The following is a 25739-nucleotide window of genomic DNA, read 5'->3' as shown; positions in this document are numbered from 1 at the left end:
TGTGATTATGAATATCAAATGTAGGGACACAAATTGGGGGTGCCGTCACAAATTTGTGGATTACATAAAATGTTGATAAAAATTTAAAAATATCACCACATTTTTCAACACTTTACCAATTTTTGGCAGCGGGTTTAATTTGGGATGATTTTGGAGAAGCAGGCTCTGGAACTCCTGACACTCGAAACATGTGGACTTATAATGTAATGTTGTGGGGAGACTATAACAAAGAGAGGGATCAAAACGAATAACAAAATCAGGAATTATATTGGATATTACATTTTACTGTCATATTTTTGGGGAGCGATTCCAAATATGGGGGATTTGGGGCTACATTTTGGAGCACCATGCCGGTGTTGGCAATGTTTAACAAAATTTGGGATTATATTATGCCCGTTAACACAATTTGGTGGTGCTATACCAAATATGGAGGATTTAGGGACCATAACAAAACGACAATCTTTGGGGACATTACATCAAATGATGGGGGATTTGGGTGCACAATAAGACTTTGTATAACAACGAATCAACTCAATTAGGAGGATCATGACAATCTTTGGCAATGGGGGACATTTGACATTAAAAATAACTATAGTCCGTGTTGATAGTTGGGAGTAGAAAACTAAAATGACATCGAGCAGAACAATCAAAACAGAAAGCGAGGCTGTTCGGGGAAGGAAGCGCAAACAGGCAGGAGCCATCCGGGAAGAGAGAGAGAGAGAGAGAGAGAGAGAGAGAGAGGAGAAGGGTGAGGGAGAGAGAGAGACCTGTTACTATAGTGCTCCATAAACCTGCAGAGCTCACTGGCATTTCTCTCCAGTCGGCGCGTGAGAGAACTGCACCGCCGGATGTGCAAACTTTATCCTCTTCAAGTGGAAACATCGCTCGGGTAAGTTCCCTTTATGACTGCTTTTGTTGCGTGAAGTTGTTGTTGATTAACTGCAATTTGATGTGTTCAGTAAAGTCAAAGCGACGCACATTCCCTCATATGTCCGCGACACAAAGCGGTGTTTGTTGACTGTTTGTTGAGGAAATAAAATAATTCAAACTCAATTCAAATGTTATTTTTTTGGTCACAATTTAGCTTTTTAAGGAAAACGTGTTATTATAACACAAAAATATCCTCCCAGCCATGACAGAGAAGTAAAGGATTTGAGAACACTGTGACACATATACAGCTAAACTGTGATTGGGAGGATTTTATTTAATCAAATCACTAACGTTGGGGTTTATGAGTACAATAACGCTTTTTAAGATTATGCAAGGGGTTCAAAACAGTGTTACAACTAATCATTTAATGAGTCCTCAATAGCTGTTTTATGAGGAACTACTATAGAGGATTATATCGATATTTAGAACAAATTTGGGGAATATATGAATACATTTTGGGGCGCCACAAAAATGTTTGGTTGGCGCTATACCATATTTTGGTGGTTTTGATAACCTCTAAAATACTTTGGGATCATAAAAATTCATAAATAGGGGGAGGGAAGTAGGAGCATTTTACCACATTTGTGGGTTTTATCAAATTCTATATTATTGGCGTGCAATGCTACTTTTTTTGTGTAAACTAGATTACATTTTGGGATCATGAAACCACATTTTTGGTACACTGTGCTAAATTTGGCGATAGGTCAACTCTACAACAATTTATGAAATTGTTTGGCAAATTTGGGTGATATGGGGGCTTAGTGACCAAATTAGTAATTAAACAAAATAACAAAGAGTGAATTCCATGGACTTTTCCCAAATTTTGGGGCACCATAACTCATTTTAGTATTTTGAGTGTTATCAACTCCTGATTAGATCCAGAAAGGTTTGCTCCAGCCCTACTGGTATCACTGTTTACTGTGTAAACTCTAACCTCCACTTACTCTTTCATCATTGAAATATTTCCAGTTGCAGCCATGGAGTGCCTCAAAGACTGCTGCAAGAAGTTCATGAAGAAGAAGGGGAGGGAGCAGGAGGCCCAAGGTAAACATGGCATCCTGCACAGCTGCATGTCAGACAGCTCTGACAGCGTGTTTTTGTTTCTGATTCTGTGATTTCCCACTTGCTTTCAAGTGATCGCGCTGACGATGCCTCCTAAGGCATCAGGATGGGAGCCGGAAGGCGGGACAAGGGAAGTCACAGAAGACTACCTCCTGTCCAAGCTGCCTCCGGACGGCAAAGAGGTGCCGTTCGTCCTGCCAACCTTCAAGGCCTCCTACATCCAACCCAAAAACTCCCGCTACCCCAATTTACAGTCTGGCCCGCAGAGTACGTACTACCCACTGAAAGATAACATCAGCTGGTTGTTCTCCGTTTGTTTGCTTTCAAGAATCTTAAAGGATTACATTTGTTAATCTCACCATCATATACAAATGAACTGCAATGAGCAATGATGTCGAAACCTGTCTTAGATCTTTGTGTTGACGTAAAGGTTGGGCTGGCAAGTTATTACAATGTCTCTAATCACATTGACCACACAGCATGAAAGAAATGATTTGGCCAATGAAATGGCTGTTATTGTTGTGCGTTTCTTTTCTGTTTCTCTGGTCATTTAGAAAAAAGAAATCATGGAAATATTTAAATGTAAACATGTCTGTCTGCTTTTGTAGAATTCAAAGCTGACAGCTTTTCTTGAACTGTTGAAGACCTGAGCTAGCTAGCATTTGGTCCTCCGCTGCCAGAACAAAGCTGAAACTGTAGATACTCATGTGCAATCGGTTGGTTCTCTGTAGCTTCATTTCTGTCTATTTCCTGAAGATTTTTTCAACCTGAATTCCTCCAGATGTCCGTTGGCTTGACGAGACAAAGATCGTATTCAGGAAAATTACGCTTGTGCGATATATTTTCACTTCAACAGCGCCCCCATCAGGCCACTCATCAGCAGGAAGTGTGTAGAAAGTTCCCCATTCCAACATATGGTATCGGTGTTTTTACAACATTGAATTCCTGTTCAACAGGTCAGTGGGCAAGTATCCCCCATGCTGCAGCCTGAAACACAAAGGCAAAGGGTGAAATAACGTGCAGTCTTTCCTCGACATAGGGTTAGTTTAAGGTCAAGATTATGCTGACTGACACATTTTACTCCACCCACTCCACAGAGCCAAGGTGCCATAATGCCTCATGTGTCAGGGTTTCATTAAAATCAGCTCAGAGGCTGCTGCTGTATGACCTGACGTTTGATTACACAACTACCAGGATGTCCTGTTTCTAAATCAATGGCTGCAGTCATTCAGTTTACTGAAACAAATCATTTGGTGAAAAGGCAGCTTGTTGACCTCCAGCCCTGTTGTCTGTCTGCAGGTTCAGCCCGGTGCACGTATGCAGAAAGGAAAGCAGAGCTTCTGGGCTCCAGTCACTTCACCTACAGCCCCGAGTCCAGCTTCCATCAGGGCCAGGTGGCCGAGTACCTCTCCCCAAGATCAACCCGCCGCGGCACACTGAAGAACAGAGACTCCTGTCCCCAAAGTCCAGGTACAAACCTCATCCACGCTTCGCTTACGTTGTAAATCAAAATGATTTCAGAAATCAATCTGTGTACATCTATCGCTCATAATTCTGCTTTCCGTCTTTTCGTGTTTCAAAGAGCTTATGCCAGATATGAAATCAGGAAGTTTGTGTCTTGCTATCAACGTGCATGTTCATCATTATATACCTATTCCTGAACATAAAATAGACACCTATTTGTGTTATAGTACAGGAAATATTTGTGATGGAAAAAAGGACTTCTTCTTTAAGAATGAAAGAAGAAGAGTTTTACAGAAAATGGGAAAAATGGATTAAGTTTAGGAATAAAGACATAGACACTGTTTACTTCTATTGACAGTAATGTAAATTGTTGTATAAAAGTTTTAATAAACAAATCATACTGTATACTGCATCAGTAGTTATATTTTTGTTTTACTTGTGTACATTTTAAGCAATAACGACTAAAGTGATAACAAAAGATTAGACATCCATTCAACAGTTAGTCCTGATTTACACTTGGCCTGCTGTTCAGAAAGCATTTATCGCTGATTTAATGAGAGATACCTGTAGACAAACTGAATGAAACCACCTTATTGCGGGCTGATGTTTTGCTTCCAGGTAGGACGCTGAATGTGGGCAACGAGCAGCGACTGAGCGGCTCAATGTTTGATCTGTCCAGCCCTCAGATTCACATGCAGGTGAGACTGTTCGCTATCTAATCTGTATTCAGTCAGCGTTTCTCACCCTGTGTCAACCAAGACTAAATATAGTTTTATAGTTTCCACTGTCCTCAGCAGCAGAGAAGAACATCTGGCAAACACGCCTCACAGGCTGGCATTTTGATTTCAGGTACAAAGTTAGAAGGTCATTCCTTTCTGAAGAGTTGAAAAAGGGAGACAACCTAAAGGGAAAGTTCACCCCAAAATTCCAAATTGTCATTACATACAAATCTTGTTGGAGCCAGTGTTTGGTTTGTCCGTTGTGGGCTACCGTAGAAACATGGCGGTGCAGCGTGGTGGTGATTATACTCAAATCAAAACACAGTTATGAATATTTTATTCCATTTCTGCTCGTAGATCCCACGAAATCCTAAAACACTGGTCCTCTAAAGAGACCACTAGATAAGTGAAATAAATCCAGTTTTAATTTTGTTCATCAGCTGATTAATGGTAATTAATCTTAGTAAAGTCATGTATAATGCCATTATATGTCTTTTTACATTCCAATTTATTGTTTATAACTTTATTAAACCAGGATTAGTGCCTCACTGAAATCAAAATCTCTTTGTGTATGTTATTGATTGTGTCTCATTTGGGCCTCCAAGTCTTTAAAATAACAAAAGCACCTCAAGAGATCGTCTATGTATTACAGGAAGTGAATGGAGGTCAGCTTGTGAGTCATTCTGGAAATGATCTTACAGGTATTTGAAATCTGAAAGTGATGATTCATTTCAGCTTCAGCACTCATTCCTCCAGCTGACCCTGAATGTGTCTCTGTTTGCTGCATATGATTCATCCATTGATTGTCTTGGACGAAGTGCTATTTAATCAGTAATCCAATGAGGAAAACAAAGAGTAAGTTGGGGCGTGTTACAAACAATCAATCTAACATCTCGCCCCAAAACCGTGATAACCATTATAATGGCTCATTCTGGGCACGCACTTTGCAAAGAGCAACGTTAAAGCAATACACTCTTTGCCCTGCTCATTGTGAACCGACACAGAAACATTTTCTGTTCACGTTTCATGTCTGTTGATGACTTTAATATCCAGAGCAACATGCAGTGGGTGCAGGATGACAGTTCAATTCGTCCAAATGTTTAGCTTGGCAGCATTATGGGGAAACAGCATTTATTAATTTAACAATTTGGTACAGACATTCATGAACCCCGAGCAGGCGAACCTGATGACGTTGGTGACTTGCAGGCTTTTCCTCTAGCAACACAAGGAGGTTGCCATTTTTGGTTATGAGGGAAAAAATGTCAACAACTACTGGATTGGATTGGCATGAAATCTGGTTCAGACATTCATGTTCCCCAGAGGATGAATTGCAATCACTCTGATCCCCTAACTTCGCATCCAGCGCCAATTTAAACTTGTCCAATACTTTAACAAATTACTTTTTCATCAGCCTCATCTATACTTTGGTTTCATTACCAAAGATAAACATAATTAACACTACACCGACTTAACATCATTAGCATTTAGCTCATTTAGCTACAGCCTCACAAAGTCAAAAGCGTGTCTGTACTCTTGTAAAAGATAACGTCTTGTGATTCAGTGGAAACAGTAATGACTCCGTCATGCAATGCTGACCATCTTTCTGTGTGTTTGTTTGCACCTTCAGCGCCTCGACTCCGTCTCCAGCGTCCTCAGCAGCACGTCCTCCATGATTGGCTCCATTGAAAGCAGCCTTGGTAACTGAAATACACATTTGTTTTTGTCTACAAACAATTTCCCCTTTTCATGCTTTCTAGTAAATCTGATGAAGATCACTCTGCATGGTGCAGTCGTGAAAGGGAAGACAGTAATCACTTGCAAATGTTTTCACTAAGGTCCACCTTAGCTTCAGAGATAAGCCTCGTTACATAAAGATTGTATTATTATTTCATAAGGAGAGACGGCTTAGTCATAATAAGAGACAAATCATTTATATGAAGTTGTGGTTTTTTTCTTTTACCGGTAATTGCAAGCTATGTCACAAATATGTTTACGCTCCTTCTATGCACTTCTGTTTTGTTTGTCATGTTTTTGTTGTCTAGCAAAAAGGGCTACACTGCATTTTGTTGTGCAACCCTGTGTTGGATAAGGACAATAAATTGCCCTTGAATCGTTGCATTATATTCTTTGCAACAATAAAACGGTGTTGCTTTTCATGGATTAATAAGCAGCATCACATGTAGCGCTGCATATTTGATGCATGCAATGGACAGAAAGCATCAATGAAGTAGATGTAATGGATAACAAGAGTAGAACATTTGATGTACTTTGTAATGTCTCTGCGTATACATTTCCTTCTATGTCTGCTTTGAACACTCGTATAGCTCCACCATTGCATCCCATAACATCCAGTAATGTGTTCCTGTTGTGCTGCTGATGTTACAGACTCCGTCACCCTGTCTGGGGACGAGCGTGATTTGGGGAAGGTGTGCGTCCGAGTGTGCTACCAGGAGGCTCTGGAGCAGGTGTGGATCACCGTGGTTCAGGTAAGGTTACGTGCTGCGAGAGGAGGAGAGCCCGAGAACACAAGCGGCTCCATTGTGCTCTGCTGCAGCATTTCTCAATGAAACCTTTGTGTGTCAGGAACACAGGTCTCTGTTGGCTTGTCTCAGCGCTCTATTAACTTTGGCTCAGACACTCGGGAGAAAAGGGTTGTTTTCTTCAAGACACAGAACTTTCCTCATTGATGCTGGAACACAGTGATCAGTGTGTGTATTGGACAATCAATCTTTTTGTGTTATTTTTTGTTTTTATTTTACAGTTTTCAGGCTTTAATGCAGAGATGTGCACTAATTCGTCAATGAACAGGAGCAAACTTTAAAAAATTGGGCGCCTCTTTCCCACCAAATTCTTTATTTGGTCAGCGCTGCACTTGAACAATCCTTTGGGACATTTGGATCAGCGGCAGGGTCGCACAAATATTACAAAAATACAAAAATTTAGTCTTTCCTGGAGCATAAATTAAGCATATCATGGTTAAATAGAGTTTCCAAAGAAAAGAAAACAGTACTTTGAGTATTAAAACATTCTCTACAAGTCTTTAAAAAATGCTAAAAATGAATACATGTACTCACACAGGATTGATTTATCTGAGGTTTATCTTGTTTTTGTATTTATGTCCTTTTTTTGCTAAGTAGAGCAGTTTGTTTAAGACCACTGTGGCGTATAAATAGATTCGACCTGCCTCAACTCAAACATTATTTTCCTTCTTTCGTTATCAGTGTTCAGACCTCAACCTTGTTCCAGATGGAGTGGAACAGCAGAAGATTGGATTTAAAGGGATCATCACCCTCCCCAAACCCATACAGTTCAAGAGCTCGATCAAGGACTACTGTCAGGTACTGACTGCTGCCTAAAACCTGATATTTTACATTCATGGTTACAAATTGAATCGCAGCTCAGATTTTATTCTGCTACATTTTAAGTGAAGGATTATCAATAAAACAACTTTTGTACGCAAAGTTGAACGATTCTTTGCAGGGTTTTATTCCAGTTGAATAGTTTGCATCAGATGGATTTATTATTTCTGATTGAGTTGTGGAAAAACATCACATTTCACTGTCTACTCTTTTAGGACGTGTCCTTCATGGAGACCTTCGTGTTTGCGCTGCATCTCCAGCAGTTGCGCTGCAGTGCTTTGGTGTTGCGACTGCAGACGCACAACCCCAAGAAACGCACGGTGGCCGAGTGCGTCCTCTCCCTACGACAGCTCGGCCCTCAGGAGACGGAGCACTGGCTCGAGCTCAACTCTCCGTCCAAATCCTCTGTGAGTGTTCACTTCACGTCAGGCCTCTGGCACTGAAGTCTATGATGGGTCTTAAGGCTGGTGTCCGGTTTTTGTTTCCATTACATTGTTTGTCACTGGTCGCACAGTTTGAGAACATTTACAAGATGATCAGGAATTGAAGAATTATTGTGTCAAACCAGAAGCAACTCGTAGAATAGATTTTCTTTGTACATTAGTTTAATCATCAGCACGGTTTAGCAGTTGCAAAATATCCTCCAAGTCACATATGATTTCCATTTTTTCAACTCCTCATATATTATCTATCATTAAAGACAAAAGTACATTGTTCATTTTGATATTGATGATATTTGAGCTAATATTAGCATGCTAATGTTATGTGCTTAAAGACAATGCAATATAAGTAAATGGGTTTTTTTTCAGTGGGTTTTTGGTTAGATGACTGAAATACAGGATAAGAGATTTTAACATTTTGTTCTACATTACAAAATTTTCAGAAAATATCCCCCTCGTGAATTTTGAAGCTTTTACATGTCTTAAACATAGGCGGTTGCTAAACAAGTGTCTAAATAAGACGACCGAACATCATCACAGACGAGTCCTCATAGCCACATAGCTTATTTTCCGCAGTAATCCAAATCAAGTGAAAACAAATCCCATTGGCTTTTTGTTTGTGGAACCAGTGCGATGCTCACTTCCTGGTTGGCCTCCAAAAATATGTCATCCCTACGGCACTCTCTGGACATACGCCAAAGAACAGAAATTTTGACCGAACGATGTCGCTTGGGGAAGAGTCAGAGAATCAGCAAAGTGATTTCAAGTCATCCTGAAGGGAACATGAATGTCTATACCAAATGTTTGACCCCAAATATCTCAAAGTCCCCAAATGTCAACCCTAATGGTGGCACTGGAGGAAAAAGTCAGTGGATCATCAAAGTCAGCAGTGTTAGCTGAGCGTGTCTAACCTGCTGTCCAGCTGTTGTGGCCAAGAGGATAAACTTGCAGTGTGGGAATATTCAGACTTTTATTATTTATTCTCCACCGTTTCCTATGTTGGCTGCTGTCTTTTATCACCCCTTTGTACGAGCACAGTCAGGACAAAGCGCTGTGTGCCTCATAAAACTGTCCCCATGATGCATTGTGGCTCACTGGCATGTACCGTACTCTTGGCCCCAACAAGGGAAACGTTGAGGCGGACTTTATGCTGTTGTATAATCACAGGAAATAGAGAAATGGGATTCATTATCAAGGGAAATTGAGAAACATGCGTCTATTGGAGAGAAAAAACCAGAGCGTGGATTCTGGAGATGTAGGACATGGAAAGTAGGTCGAACCTCAAACCATTTCAATGGCGAAGAGTGGTTTTGTTGATAAATGGATGCAAGCTTGGCCAGTGACAGTAAATATGAAGTGGTTCTGCACTTAGTGGTTCGGACGGTGAATCATCTTTCAGAGGGCCGATTTGATTCAGTGGATTTTACCCATCTTGTGGACACAAAAGACAGAAATTGTCCAAATCACTGTCAGTCAGTCGAGGCTCTTAAGGTTCAAGACAGCTGAACTCGTCAAAGTCTTGAACAGGAAAAATATCAGCAGCATTTTGAGAAAAAGCAGAGCAGCTGGTGGTCCAAGATGAATCAAACGTGCAACAACAGCAGCTCTGTGAGGCGGGGAGCTAAATGCTAACATCAGCATGCTCACAATGCTACGACGCATGGCTAAAATCAGTATTAGAAGGATTAACACCGTGTTTATCGGCTCTGTATTATGTCTGTGAGTCACGACAAAGTTTTTAAAAGTGAAATTCACAAGGGAAATTTCTAAGAATGTACCTGAACAAAGTACTGTAAATTCTCAACCTTTTCAAGTCAAATGTAATATCTCTGACTTGTTGAAGGAACACATTTCTCCACTTACAATAATTGTCCTGGTGGCCCTATCTAAAGGTCAAAATATTAAACGCCTCAAACTACTGGTTCCATGTCACAACCCGGACGGTTGATGCACTTTGTACGTTCTTATGACCTTTTTAAAAAAATGATTATTACATCTTTTTAACCAATAATTGAAGGCCAAACTGTTGTAAGCTTTGAAGACACAAAGTTATTCTGGAGAAATAACATGCAGAGAGCACTGCCCTGCTTGCTATGTGCCAAAGGGAAATGCAAGTAATAAATGACACATATGTTCATACCTCGTATAGTTTCCTTGTACAATTACTGGATGCTTGGGGTCACAAAAATGTTGCCTTCATTCATGTCGTCTTCATTCGTTGACAGCCTACTTACCTTTAAGATCTTGTTAAAATCCCTCACTATAACAAACATCCATTGAAGATTTAATATTTTGTAATTTTCACAATGAACACTTAAAGGAAATGAGGACACGGAAACTGATTCAGAGTTTATACATATCTGAATATACGATTATAATTATTAAGATATAACTGAATGTTTTTCTTTCAGGTGTGCCACTCTGAGTTGCATCTCACCACCTGTTTTCAACCAGTCAACGGACGCATCCAGCTCCAGGTCCTCGCCGCCCAAAACCTCCCAACATCCTCCTCACCGCTCACCCAAGGTACTGCAGGTGTGACTGGAAAAAGTCTAAAGTGAAATGCTTTACAACAGGGGTCTTCAACTAAAATTCCAAAATCTCCTCGGGCACAGGTCCGAAACATTACAATAACATCTAACTCACGCTATTTAGTGCCATATATATATATATATATATATATATATATATATATATATATATATATATATATATATATATATATATATATATATATATATATATATATACACATATATATATATATATATGTATATATATGTATATATATATATATATACACATGTGTATATATATATATATATACACATGTGTATATATATATATATATATATATATATATGTATATATATGTATATATATATATATGTATATATATGTATATATATATATATATGTATATATATGTATATATATATATATGTATATGTATATATATATATATATGTATATGTGTATATATATATATGTATATATATATATATGTATGTATGTATGTATGTATGTATGTATGTATGTATGTATGTATGTATGTATGTATGTATGTATGTATGTATGTATATATGTATATATATACATATATGTATATATATACGTATACGTATATATATACGTATATATATATGTATATATATATATATATATATGTATATATATATAGTTATATATATATATTCCGAAATATCGATTTTAGGTCCTGGGTCCGGATGCAACTGCGTCTGGGTCCGGATCCGGACCGCGGTCCGCCAGTTAGAGACCCCTGCTTTACAACAAGAAGAAAAAGAGTGATTCCTGCGTGGCTAACATGCTGTTGTTTCCACCTCTGAAGCCTTTTTTGTCAAAGTGGAGATGCACCAGTTGGGGCGGGTGGTGATCAAGAAGAAGACTCGCGTCCTGAAGGCCTCGGGGGGGCAGTGTAAGTGGGCGGAGACTTTTCACTTCCTCTTGGCCTCGTTTGACCAAGCCTGCTCACTGTCAGTCAAACTCTACAGCCGGAGCTCGGTCAGGAGGAAACACTGCCTCGGACAGGTGAGTTGTTCTGACACCAGGTTTTCTGTTCGACTTTTCCTTGAATTGTTAATTCCCCAAGCTCTTTTTCTTTTACGGTGGCATAAGTTCTCGTTTGAAAAGAACACTCCAGGCCTCACCTCAATACACACACATGTTGTGAAGAAAAGATGAAATGCAACAAGCTGAGGACTTATTTCTTTCCCAATGTTTCTGGCAGGTTCAGCTGGGATTCGACAGCCCCGTCCCAGCAGCAGTGGAGCGGTGGAAGGACACGATGGCTAACCCAGAGAAAGTGGTGTCTGCGTGGCACCGGCTGAGCGCTGCCTGAACCTCCTCTCCTTGCGTCTTCTTTACGCTCTACGGACGTGACGCCCTCGTGCTGCAGGTCCAGCTGTGCCGGATGGCTTCTCCACAGATGGACGCAGTCTTGTACACTAGCTGAGTCGTCCCTGACGGACGGGACTGTAAACTACTGAACGTGCTCGGAACGCCCTGAGACACCAGATTCCCACTGTTCAGGTGCTCGGTTGTAAATAGGGGTTTCGAACAAAGTTGAACCGCTGGAAGTTGGGGTTGTTTTTGTTCAGACACAATTTAACAAAGTCAGCTTCATAGCATTTAGCCGTATATAACACGGAATTTTGTAACTCACATGCCTTTTTAGGGAAAAACGTGTCACTCTGTTTAAATTAGATAGAAAGTTTACAAGCAGAGAAAGTCACCATGAAGCCAAACTCACTTTATCAGTCTGTACTTAAGACCCATCGTAAAGGATAAGGCTGACAGTATTCTATACTTTTCTTATTGTCAACAAACCAAACGTCGATCGAAACTAACCATTTCTGGGTTCTTTTTTCAGCCCCATCGGTTCCACTGAAGACGCAAATCTTTAAATACTACTCATGACCACAGTTTGTTTTAAGTCTCTATCATTTCCTAAAACAGCCAGGCACTATAGTGTTCAGCAAACATCACTTAAACATGCAACAGCTGAATGTTTTGGCCACTTGTTTGCTGCAGAAACAAGTTGCGAACACAATATCCTCATCTTTTAAGTTGATACGGCAAACAGTTATGAACATAAGTCCAAATATTGAATCTTTTTTCTAGCTTTGTTTTAGGTCTCGGTCAACTCCTGAGGGGTAAATCGGACTCTTAACCTGTTAAATGCTCCACTATGTTCATCAGCTAGTTGCTAACTGCATCTGTCTGCCGTTTAGTGCTGAGAAGGTTGTGTACAGTGGCTTTTCACTTGATTTATCTTTCATTTCCCATCATGTTACTGTAGAATACCAGAGTATCAAACCTTAGCTCTAACGCTTCTGATGAAAGCACTTTATTTATGATGTATTTAATGTATTAATGTTGAAAGTTTAGTGATTAAAAGTAGATGTCGTTGAAGTTATTTTGTGTGTTTATTAAAAGAAAGAAGTAAAGAGAGAGTTTATGAAAAAATTAAACGCTTTAAGTATTGGTCTGTAGGTGACATTTCGTCTCAGCAGAATCCGAAATAAGACGAGGATCTCTTTAAGTTTGCACAAGAATTCTGGGATTATTGTGCAAATGATGGGTAGTCACTTGAAAGGAAAACAGGCCGTGGCCTTCAGCATGTACATTACACTCGTTACACTGAGTGCGGAGCCTGTTAAAATAGGTCAACAGCCATAAACCACAGTGTCACCCTGTCACTTTTTATTGAAGAGGCCACTGGTTGAGAAATCTCAAGGCAAACCGCAGGAGAATCTGCCACGGTGCTTCTCCTCCTGGCTCTGGAACATCCTGTTTTTCCCATTTCACCCTTTATCATAAAGGCAATTTAATATCACTACTGTATGTGGGGAATCACAACCGCAGCATTTGTGGAGTGCCTGTAGAAAAGTTTGTCATTTGTGTAGAGAAATCAAAACAATTTCCTTTCAGCTGCAGCACTTTGAAAAGTTCCAGTGCCAACACTTAAAAATAAATACAAATCTTACTTGCCAGTGTTAAAGGGAATGTGTGAACGTTTTGGGGTTGTAAACATAACTATTCAAATTATCATTTGGAACATAAAGTAACATTTTCGTCAGGCAAAATGATACTTTTTGGGGAATGAAAGCTGTGGTTTATCATCCCAGATGGAATCCTGTCTCCATTTCAGCCTCATAAAGCATGAGATTGACTGGCGATGTGGTCTGTGTAACCAGCTGTAGACGTGGACACGCAAACACACACCCAGTGAACAATAAGGCTGTGGACCAAGAAAACAGACTCCGGCGGGTGTTTGTGTTTAAAGTGTGTGTGTGACCAGGACAACCGGCGACCCATGTGACCTGGCCTGCGTCAGAGCCCTTCATATCCTGGCGTGCCAAAACACCGTCTTTATTTTACGTAATTAATGTTTGATTTATGGTTAATATTATACAGAGGGCATTCCAGACACACCTTAAACCTGTGACTTGACTTAACACTCAGGTCAGCTTGTTGGACTTAGACTCAGGGAAGGAGCTTGAGTCTCACAAGCAGGATTTGGAGTTCATTGTTCCTCTTTGTGCTCAACAGATTATTTTCCCGACTCTCATTTGGTCGGTTACCACAGTGAGTCTGCTGCACATTCCAGTTGTCTTATAACCTCATTGTGTGTGCAGGCTCCTTCACCTGCCACAATGGAGGGTTTACATGGGTCCTGTAGCAGAGAGGAGAGCTGGAAGAGTCATGCTTCTCTCCTCATATATGAAGGCACTTCCTCTGGTTTTCATTCAAAATAAAGGGTTGTGTAACATTACACCCTGAACTTATTAAAACTTGCTGACAACCTGTTGAACAGAACTCAGATGTCCTTGAAGGAACATAAACAAATAGTTGTACTTACTCCTGCCAGATAAACAGAAACAAATAAAAGTGAATGTTGCTTTGTGACTGCTGGAAGTGGAAATTGGTAGCTGTACGCTAACATGTCACTTTTTACATAAGCTGAAAGAATTAATTAGAGAGTGAGAGCAGTGGAGAGGTTTATTTTGAAGGCAGCTATCCACTCATTCATGTTCTTTCAGGAGGAAGACGGAGCAGAGTAATGTCCAGCAGGGCCTCATGTGGTCGCAGAAGCAGGAGTCTCAGTAACAATGGTGCACCGACCACATGACTCACATTAACCAGTAATATGTGCACTTTGTCCTGCTGCTGGGCACAGCTGCTACAAAGCTGATGAGCTGTGGTCGACCACCAGCTGCTGGTTTTTCATCAAAATGGGATAAAAAATAACGTTCATGCGTCAGCAGGATGTTTCCTGCAGCTTTATCTCCTGGATTTGAATTCTTCACATCATGAATTTGATACAGAATCTAAACTTCTTTTGAGCTTTGGGTTCAGAAAGATTTTTCCTTTTTCTCTCTCTCACACGCGCACACACACACACACACACACTGCGCAGGTAAACTGTAATTACATTGAGCTGAAAGCCTAACTGTTCCTTTGGATAGAACATTGTGGATATTCCTAATTCAAACAAGATTCATGCATCATCACTTTTGTCACTTTACCTTTATATACTTTGATTCACTGTTTTACTTGCTGATTTACGGCCTACAGTTATACTTCTCATTATGCATAGCCCAAATATTTGTTCGATCCCTGTTAGTGTTTGTGTATTAATTTTGCAATAACTGTCTAACTCTTAATTTAACTTCTGCATTGTTTTTTTACTTGCATGTTTTTCTTTTTATGAGCATTGTTAGAGGTGGTCTGAGGTCTCATATCGTCATTACCAACGACCAGTTTCCTGTAATTGTTGTGTCCATGACAATAACTTGAAACTTGAGTCTAGAGTCATCGCCTGTGCTGAGCCTCTGAAGGAGTCACAGCGCCCTCCTGTGGCAGTTGGCAGAAAGCGCAGGATTGGATTGGCCTCTCGGTGTTGAGCAAAGTGTGCGCGTGTATTGAAGTGTGTACGCGTGTGAGAGAGTGTGTGTGTGTGTGTGTGGGTGTGAACAGAGTGACGCACTCTCCTCTACATTTAAAAACGTGAGCAGGCAGGAACAGCTCACGTTCAATTGCCAAGATCACACTGAACAGAATGGATACAGACAAGAAAAACACGACTCTGAGAGAAGGATTCCTGGTGAAAAGGGTAAGAGATTTTACTGAAATACATATAATGAAAGATATATAACAGCAAGAGAGAAGAGTATGTTGATTTTCTGAGAATGTGATTTCAGGGTCATCTTGTTCACAACTGGAAGGCGCGCTGGTTCGTGTTGATGCCAGACAAGCTGCTGTATTACAAGTACGAAGGAGGCAAGAGGGACTCGTGTCAGCGAGGGAAAATCCTTCTGGAGGACTGTGTGATAACTTGTCCTTTTCTGGAGTACGAAAATCGACCGGTGAGTTGCAGACTCCAGTGTTACTTTTATACTTTTCAAGAAGGTCCAAAAGTTGGACTGTAACAACATCAGATTTTCACTGCACGATTATCGAGGCCACAATAACTCACGATAACGATATTATCGCGATATCTAGAGAACATTTTTTAAATATTGCGGTTACCGGTACATTGTGCCACCCCTCGTTCAAACCTTGAAGAAATGATTCTTATTCTTAGTTTAAGTGAAGCTTGTCCTGTTTAACTGATGGCGTCTTTCTCCTTGTGAATTAAGTGGATTAAAATGAAAGTGTTATGTTTTTGTTTTTTAATTTAAAGTTTTCTGTCTGATGTCCCCATTTATGAAAGAAAGACCCTACAGAAGGGTATAAAGTCATAAAAAAGCAATTCATTCATTTGGTTTGACATAAACATAAATATATTTGCAGAATTATACACAAGACCGAGTAAGATTAAACATGTAGACGGCTGTTCTTTGTACCATGTCTGCTGTCGGTCACACGGATGGACTACGCTTTCTATTCAGTGTTTGCCTTTGTTGATGTTTTTATTGCTGGAAACCAGATTGAAGGTGTGTCTTTAGCTGAGGCTGAATGTTGCCTCAGGCTACTGTTTCGGCAGAATCTGTTTGTTGTTTTATTTTTGTCTGAATTTGTCATCAGAATTGAACACCAATCGCCTCTCTTTATGTTTCCTAGTTGGTGTTAAAGCTCCAGACAAAGAATGGGGTCGATCATTTTTTGGAGGCTTGTTCCCGGCAGGAGAGAGATGACTGGGCCGGTGACATCACCGCTGCGGTCGGCAAGCTGCAGGCGCCTGAAGGTGTGAAGGTGACAAAGCAGCAGGACCCTGCTGGATCCCACTTACACAACATCAATCTGCGGTAAGTCTCCATGTTACCCACACAGGCTGTTACCACATGTTAACGGTGTGTTCACTGCCTCACCCTGCAGACATCTCACTTCTGCCTCTGCTTCTTCATCTCTTTGTCTCTTTTAAAGCAAGGTGTTGGACTCCATGTACGACGTCCACAGTGGCATCAACATGAGCAACCACGTGGAGCAGGGCAACACTTACAGCAACTGTTTCTCAGGTGAGCCTTCAACAACAGCTTTAGTCTTCTGCATCATCTCAGGTGATGTTTGCTTTGAAACGTTTTTAAAGGCATCCACCTTTATCACATTTCAGTTTGGTTGTGATCCCTGCATGATGCTCGTGAAACCAATGGGGATGAAATAACAATAACAAACGATCTTCTGTAATTTAGGCTGTAACTTTAGCTGTCACTATTAATGAAATGATGTTTTGAATTGTGTACTCCTGTTTTTAGTCGACAAATCGGTTGTTTTGGTCTCAGTCAACTAAAACAAGTCATTTTATAATGTTCTTTTCATGCCGTGTGACTTATTTCAAAGAAACTGAAACATAAGATTTAAAGTTGTGCTTTTGTGTGATTTTTTTTGTGGAGAAACTAAGTTTTACAGATCTGTTGATGAAATCAACTAATCGCTGAGTCGACAAAATCCTATGAGTGTCAGGTCGTCGAAGAATTTCTTTGACCGAGGACCGTTTTTGGGCATTAATATGTACACCTCTTAGACATGAATTAAAATACCTTACATGTACATAGTAATGCATTTAAAGACACAATGAAGAGGAAAATACATGATGAATGAAATGAAATAGAAATGGAATGCAGTTTTAGTGCACTGATATTATATATATATATTTATTTATAGAATTAGTTATCTCTACATGTCTTTATCTTGCTGTCTACATGAAAATTGGTTTTATATTTGCATGTTTATATGCAATAACCCGTTTAAACCTCTGTCAATACCTGGCAATACTTTGATGTACATTCAGCTATTTTCTCTCTATGCAGATATCCGTTTCTGTACAAGTACAGTCATTGAAATGTTTCCCTCTGTCTACTGTATCAATGTATTTATGGATCCAGTGTCTCATACAGACCTGTGATGTCCCTGCAGGTTCAGCGGTGGTGGACTGGCTGGTGTTCATGCAGCTGACTCTGACCCGTGTGGATGCCATGACGCTGGCCTCGGCCCTGCTGGAGGAGGGTTTCCTGCGGACCGTCGGCCTGAAGAGTGTGGAGGCTCTCCGCACCGCCGGCCTCAGTGAGCAGTTCATGGACGACTCCACCGCGCTGTACAGCTTTGTGAGTACCAGGAAGTCTCTGCCTGCTGACCTCCAGCACTTTATTGCTTCATGACGCCACACTGAGAATATCCACATGCATTATAAACAGATTTTCAATGTTGATCCGTTTATTAAGCAGGACGGAGTAGTATTTAATCCATAGCACGTTTGTGTTTTATCACAGTCTGACGTCTTAAAGAAGAGAGGAAGTGTGAAGGCAGAGTCTTCGCTGTCTGCAGTGGAGCTGAGTGGAAAAGTGGTCAAGAGAGGATTCCTACTGAAACAGGTAAGCACACCTTAAAATAACTGAGTTATTATTATTATTAATAATAAATAAAGCAAAAGCCCTGACAATAAACACAATAAGTAAGTAATTCAATTAATAATAGTAAGTACCAATCAGGCAATGTTATGTCTAATTCCTAATTGTATTAAATCAACCATTGATAAAGTCCACTAATGGTTGATCTGGACCAAAATCGTTTTATGAACAGCTTATGAACATTTATAACTGCAGGCTTGAGGGCTTATTGCAAAGTGAGGACCGCATCTGTAAATGGATTACCAACATTTATAAAAGCATGATAAACACCAGCCAAAGAGGGTGTTCACAACCTGGTAACGCCAAAAGTGCTCTTACTAGTAACTTAGAAGCCTTTTTTACATATTGTCTTTTATGAAGTGGTACTATTTATGTCTTGTGACTTTGACAAATTCCTTCATGCGCGATGTGATCAAATAGAGACTCCTCAAACTAACCCGTGGCCTTCTTTCAAACACAGGGACACAGAAGGAAGAACTGGAAGGTGCGACTGTTTGTGCTGCGTTCAGAGCCTGCTTACCTTCACTATTATGATCCCACCAAGGTGAGTGTACATTCAACGATATGATACTAAATTACCTGATAGAATCTAAAAGAAATCAGATCAGTGTAATTTACTTACAAACACTAAATACAAGAGGAGACGCAAAAACAAAGCAGTTGTTGTGCTTTCCTGAGCCTCAGGCCAGTTATGACTCTGAACCAGTCGTTACTTTAAAGTCCCTGTAATTCACTTCCACAAATCGGACTCTTCCTTCCTGTCTTTCGCCACTCACTCATCAGGATGACATCAGCCCCGCTGGCGGCTTCTCTCTGCGCTCCTGTCTGGTCTCGTCTCTGCACGATAACGGAGTTCCCTCGGGTGAGTCGCTGTCTGCAACTGCAGTGACCTCAGAAGAACACTTCCAAACAAAGTTATTCAAGCAAATAATTGCAAGACAGGACGAGTAATGGGAAGCAATGGTTCTGTTTTCCACTTTTTTGTCTGGCTACTTTATTTTCTTATTTCATGAATTGATGTCAACAACTATTGTCTGTCCATTCAAAACCTTATATTTCTGCTCCCTCGTCAAGATGAACATCACTGTACTAGTTTAATTTGAGTTAATCCCACATACAAAGTCCTGCTGCTATTTCTATTCCCAACTAATGCCTCATTTACTCCTGTTTGAGTAATGTTTGCTAAAAACTACAGTGGACAGCAGGCTTAGGAAATGATTTGCCTTTTATTTGCAAAAGGAAAGAAACATTCTTAACCCTGAGTCACAAAGTACTGAAAAATACAGAATAAGGCCAGAATTATACTTGTATTTTGTGCTCCTGATGAAATGTGGTGTATTTAACACTAAAGTTATTTATGCGTCATCACACATCTTCCTTCAACAATTGGCTTTCCATATTGAATCGTGACTGCACTGATTCTGCGTTGTCTGTTAGTAGTTCTAGTTGACGAACTCTGATTTCTCCTCCCACACAGGTGTGAAAGGCAACATTCAAGGCAACTTGTTCAAAATCATCACCCAGTCAGACACACATTACTTCATGCAGGCTCCGACTCACCAGCAGAAGATGGACTGGATAGATGCGATCAGGAAGCTGACGTAGAGCGGTGAACACTCTTTAAGATATTAACTCGTTCAGTTATTCAGCTACGAAGAAAGAATTTCACATTCCATGAATGTACACTGTAGCAGCCAACTGGGATCATGCAATTTAAATTCATTTCAATGAAAGTGTTCGTGGTCACAAAACATTTCTCTAACATATCAGTGTCTTCAGTCTGATTCTTCTGTACTTTTAGGTTTGTGCTCAGAGGACTTAAAGGCGTTTAAAAGCCCAACGAGCTCAAAGTTTTGCATGTGTTTTACGAGATTTTTTCATTATTAAAGCATAAATCATCTTGACTTTATTCTCCACATTCATAACTCCAGACACTAGTGGTGAAAGTACATTTACTCAAGTATACTTCAGTACAATGTTTGATACTTGTACTTTCCTTGACTATTTTAATATTCTGCTACTTTATACTTCTACTACATTTCAGAGATGAATATTTCACTTTTTGCTCCATTACTTTTCTGACAGCTGTAGTCACAAATATCCAGCTGGATATTTGATCTAAACCAACACATTGCAGGCTCGTAGAATATATAAATGAATTGTTAGACATATTCCAAACCAATTAGACGATCTGTATGTCCCCTCACAAAAATAACAGTGTGGCCTTTGTCGTCTTTCAGATGTCTGTGAGATACATTTTCCTCTAAACAGCTGATAATACTTATCTTTAATCTTTAATTTAATTCACGAAGCTCTTTTTCTTTTGCATGCCATTGGCAGTCGTATTAGTTGTGAAATGTTTCTGTATTGGACTGCGGGATTGTCGGGAGACTGGGATTGTCTGGGGGTAGACTGTTCACGCAGGAGGCTGTGTAAATGTAACCTAGGTGGTATTAAAAGGTCTTAAACTGTCTTTAACTTGGTGATTGCTGCAGAAACCCTGAGTGGAATATTGTTTTATGGTTTTATATGATTCTTTAACTTCAGTAAAATGATCTGACACCAGGAAGAAGTACAAGGAGAGACAAGAAAAAGGCCTCAGAAAGTATTTGTCCCAATCATCCAGTTCAGACCTGCTGCTCCCAGAAATGACAGATGGGCACTCCCAAGCTGAGTCGAGCCTTTATCAGCTGAATGACTCAAGCTGAGCTGGTGTTGGTTTACGGGCTTGTTCCAGTGAAATCATAAATGACACAACACCTTCGTGATGTGAGACGCTGTACAAGTTAACGCTGTACAATCCAAGTACAAGTTACTCGACCACAACGCGGAAAACAGCAAAACAGTTAACAACAGAAGGGATTTATTGCAGTGAAGTTAAGTCAATATGAAACATTCACACAAAAAGTGCTCGGGGTAAAAGAAAAGTACATGAACCAGTGGGTGTTGGTGGCTTTTCATAGTTGATAATGGTACAAGAACAAAGTGTGACGTAAACCTCTGCAGCTTTGTGTTTAATCTGGAGGCAAACTGAGAGGAATGAAACAAACAGTGTGTGTGTTACTGGCATGCACTAACGTAGGCTCCGCAAAGCGCTTTACATTATTATATATGCTGAGTCGGGCACAGAATGACAATCAGTTGATTTCAGAAACATTCATCTTCATGCAGGCGCTCGTAAACGTAAGTGCTTTCAAAGGTTAACTCCAGAGGTCTGAGATTCGAATGCACACAGACGGATGCAGCACTCCTTTTAGCAGCGACGCATCACATCTGTGCAAATGTTCATCAGGAAGGGAAAATAGTATCGTTTAGACCACAAATTGCTTCAGTTCTAATCACATTCCTCAGTTGATTTAAGACACAGACGTCTGTTCAGTCTAACTTCAAGTCCCCAAACAGGTAATCTAGTGAAGGCACTTTACACGTGATTACGAGGCAGGCGTCACTTTGTTCCCCCACATCCCCATCATGGATTACTTCATTCAAAGAAGCTCTATTCTAACCGTTTGTACTGTTGTCCCCACAACGTGAGGCGCTGGTGCTAGGCCACCTTGGTGAGCTGAAAGTCTCCAAAGACCCGTAAGGCAGTGAGGGAAGCGAGCCGGGTGAGCCGGTGGGTGAATCCGCACAGAGGCTGTCCGTCCACCAAGATGCGAAACTGCTGGTGCTCACAAACTATCTCCATCTGACGGTCAGAGAAGAGAAGTAGAGGAGGAGACAGTCAGGGTTTGTGTTTCGTGCTAAAAACACACATATTGTACTGGCCTAAATCGTGAACAGAGAAGTCACAGATTTGCCTGCAGGGTATGAAAAGTTTCATATTTATCCATTAGAAGTTGGTCCATATTTTCTCAATCTGTTTCTATGAAAAGTTTTGGTTATTTTACTTGAGAGATTTCTGTATTTGGGATTCCCCCCCCCTCCTGAACTATGTGCTTGTAGAAAAATAGAAAAAGATATATAAAAAAAGAAATGCTTAAGCGTTGAAACCATGTTTTTAGTGTCTTTGAGGGCGAATCTGAAAGCGTCTTGAACAGAGCAGCGAGGTCATGCTGCCCTCAGGGTCAGATGAACTCGATCCTAATGGATACTCTTCCTGTTATTCTCTGCAGCATGAATTAAATTCACAGTAGGTCTTGTTTTTTTTTATATCAGGTGATTTCTGGATTTTGAAGCATCAAAAATTCAATCAATGGCTGATTATTACTTCCTGCTGTTTGGAGCAGATTTGCCTTTCGAGCGTGTTTAAAGATGGTTTTGTAATTCAGAGTGCGTCTGCAGAAATATTAGCTTACAGTAACTCCTGTATCACAGACATTACAATCAATAGAAAGATGTGCAGTAAGTGCAGCTTTTTTGTCTTTTTCTTTATTCCTGATTATGTATTGTCATTTTCATGTTTGTTTGCATTCGTCCTGCTTGATCTTTCAGCAATGTTTAATACGTCTTTACTGCATTGCTGACCAGGATAGGAGGGGAAGGGTTGATGGTGATTGTTCAAACTATAACATGAGGACATTTCTATTTTTGCATTTGTCTTCCATTAAATATAGCTTGCTCTGAACTACAGGAAGATCTCCAGCAACTCTCCAGGAAATCTACTTTTTACAATCTAAGATCATGCAGAGATCAGAGAGGTGAAAAATAAAGACAGGACAGATATTTTCCTTTTGACCATAATGGAAATCTCATGTTCAAGTTTATTAAACTGTGGCCCTCGCCGTCAGACACTCTAAACATACCTTGAAGGATTCTCCAGGTGCAAACGGAAAGTAGGCGAGAGTAGTTTCAGGTCTTCCCCACTTTCCAGCCAGGCGAGCGTTGCGTTCGACGGCCTTGTCCATGAAGTTCACATTTAACTGAAGTCCCACATCACCGTCTGCGTCCTCCTCCTGAGGCTCACTGGACAGAATCACCTCGATGCTGACATCAAGGACGGGACAAAAGTCAAGACATGACGCTTACTCCACTACATTTCAGAGGCAAATGTTGTATTTCTTTTACTCCACTACATTTATTTGGAAGCTTTAGTTGTACTCTGGGCTCTGGGTAATCGTGGAGGCATTTATAAACATTTTACAACATTTACAAACCAAACTTTAAACAAAATTTATAACAATAAGTATTAGTTGAGTAATAATATTAATAGGGATATTCATAGTGATATAGTGATCAGCAGTCACTTTAATGCATTGAATACTTTTCTGAATATATACCGTAATACATTATTTTACTGAAGCAACATTTTCAATGCAGGACTTTTACTTGTAACAGAGTATTTTTACAGTGTGGTACTAGTACTCTAGTAAAGGCTCTGAATACTTCCTCCACCACTGCTGATATCGTGTAGCTTTTCTGTTTGTCTGCCTCATATTTTTCATTATTTTGTATTCTTTACTTCTGGTGGAATCAACTGAATTTTAAATCGATGTCGTTTTCTTTGGAGAACAGTGACATCTTCTGGTCTTTATCACAACTGTGCTGTTGTAATAAGACATTGAATGAAGAATAGTTGATTGTGAGTTTAAGAACACAACTTAATTATAAATGTGTTAAAAGGCACGTTTGTTTATTCCTGGAAGAGAATTTATAAAACTCCTAATTTTTGCACACTATTTTCAGTGGTTGAAGGTACATTTACTCAAATACTTCAGTACAACTTTGAGGTACTTTATTTGAGAATACAAAAACTGACAGGGCCATTCTGCATAAGTATTACTTTTGATACTTTAAGTATTATGTTGCAGTACTTCAGTGCTTTTACTTAACTTTACTTGTATTAGAGCATTCTGGATATTGCTACTTGTGAATGATTTGAACATTTATTTTTACAGTCATCATATACACTGCCTTTGGCCCTGATTACACGGATACAACAATATGCTGTAACAATCTGGCATTTTGCAAGGAATTTTGTATTACTGGCTGCTGGCATTGCATTATTACACACGTTTATTGTATTATACTATACGTTTTATAGTTATATTATATTATATGTTTGATTTGACCTCATCTGACTGCCAAAATGACAAATGGCAGCACATTTTAAGCTCTGAAACTCTGTCACGTTACATGCAGTATTTAGGAAAATGGTCCTTTGAGAACATTTGTCCTTAAAACCTCCCTGATATTTCTTTAAAAAGATCTGCGTCACAGTTTATTTTTGCACAGAATATGTTTTTTTTGTAAGCAGCCTAATTGTCATCTTTTACTGGAACTTAACTGATGTCTGAATGAGTAAATAGCCAATTGATGTTATCAACCCCAAAACAATTCCAGTGTGACTCAGATTTTCAGATTTCATGGGATTTTGCAGCTTTACCACGCACGTTCACATATCAACCTATAATTAGGAAATGCACTGGCATTACACACATATTTTCCCAAAACAGGGACTCGCTGGGTGGTTATGCACTCAAACACAGACTCTATCTGAAATCCTGTTTTATAACCAGCCACAGCATGTTTTTCCCTCATAACCTTAACTGGCTGCCACGTCATGTGTGCAACAGTAGGCTATATCAATAATTTATAATCCGCTTTTTATTGCAAAAAGGTGTGCACTTACCTCTTGGGTTTTTTGTTAATAATTCCCATGACAACCAGCTTCATTGAAGGCCGCAGTCCACCCTTTATCTCTCCGGTGTACTCCTCCTGTGAAACAATAGAGATGTTTCACGTACAGATGAGCGGTCACACAGGATGAGGCCTGTAGCTAAACACACTAGATCATTACTGCATGATGCTCTGTGATCATGCAGCCATGCTGATGTCGGAATCTGCGGTGAGCTGCAACCTATATGGCACCGCTGGGAACAATAGCGTTATTGATCCACATTCTAAACAATCAGTGACTCGAGCTGCACAAACTATATTTCTGTATATTCCTTTCAGTCAGCCAATGCCGGAGTGAGATATTATACATTATCAGAATTTCAAATCGTCATTTTCACAGCTATACATACATTTTCTTTCTTGTCCTTTTCTTCCATTCCACTCAGGGCGTGATGCAGTGTGGAGGTTTCGAGCGGTGATGCCAACTGAGGACTGATCGACTCTGCCTCCATTAGTTGTCATAGAGACAGCCTCCCAGGGGGGGGGGGGGGGGGGGGGAGATATTACAAGCTGAATATTTCAGTTCAATACAAATGATTTGGATAAAAAGTCGGTAGAAGAGGGTTGTTTTGGGGGACTGATGTGAACGTGTGGGTTCATTCATTCACATTTATCTCAATGATTTTCTGTCGCTGGTTTGCAGCGGACCTGCTACATATTTCTATAATAAAGATATATAAATATATATATATATTATATATATATGTGTGGGGTAAATAATAATCAGGCTGTATGTAGATACTGTTTCCGATAGCACCTGAAGGCACCAGTAAAAGG

The 25739-nt window shown here is 40.0% G+C and overlaps 3 protein-coding genes across 3 annotated transcripts; 2 read left to right on the top strand and 1 right to left on the bottom strand.

Annotated features, from left to right (window-relative positions):
* Positions 1-1907: 1907 nt before the first annotated feature.
* tc2n (tandem C2 domains, nuclear) lies at positions 1908-12757 on the top strand (the record flags this gene model as incomplete). Its single annotated transcript, XM_079286958.1, has 11 exons — positions 1908-1974; positions 2065-2259; positions 3292-3462; positions 4075-4154; positions 5803-5872; positions 6561-6661; positions 7397-7513; positions 7750-7941; positions 10386-10500; positions 11324-11523; positions 11723-12757. 11 exons carry the CDS (start codon positions 1908-1910, stop codon positions 11831-11833), a joined length of 1419 nt encoding a protein of 472 aa, XP_079143084.1. The 3' UTR covers positions 11834-12757.
* Positions 12758-15555: 2798 nt separating this feature from the next.
* On the top strand, positions 15556-20354 carry plek2 (pleckstrin 2). The gene is made up of 9 exons (XM_079286303.1): positions 15556-15610; positions 15699-15863; positions 16561-16745; positions 16864-16955; positions 17854-18041; positions 18207-18308; positions 18805-18888; positions 19128-19206; positions 19822-20354. The coding sequence occupies exons 1-9, from the start codon at positions 15557-15559 to the stop codon at positions 19947-19949; spliced, it is 1077 nt and encodes a 358-aa protein (XP_079142429.1). The 5' UTR covers position 15556; the 3' UTR covers positions 19950-20354.
* A 1041-nt stretch (positions 20355-21395) lies between these two features.
* LOC306790786 (galectin-related protein B) lies at positions 21396-25391 on the bottom strand. Its single transcript, XM_079287281.1, has 4 exons — positions 25313-25391; positions 24916-25001; positions 23090-23270; positions 21396-22032 (listed from the first exon to the last, which is right to left on the bottom strand). The coding sequence occupies exons 1-4, from the start codon at positions 25337-25339 to the stop codon at positions 21889-21891; spliced, it is 438 nt and encodes a 145-aa protein (XP_079143407.1). The 5' UTR covers positions 25340-25391; the 3' UTR covers positions 21396-21888.
* Positions 25392-25739: the final 348 nt, after the last annotated feature.

The sequence above is a fragment of the Melanostigma gelatinosum genome, assembly GCF_949748355.1.
Source record: "Melanostigma gelatinosum genome assembly, chromosome: 16".
In the NCBI taxonomy this organism is placed as follows: Eukaryota; Metazoa; Chordata; class Actinopteri; order Perciformes; family Zoarcidae; genus Melanostigma; species Melanostigma gelatinosum.
Note: the sequence above shows the minus strand (reverse complement) of the source record. Positions and strands in the feature narration are given on the sequence as shown.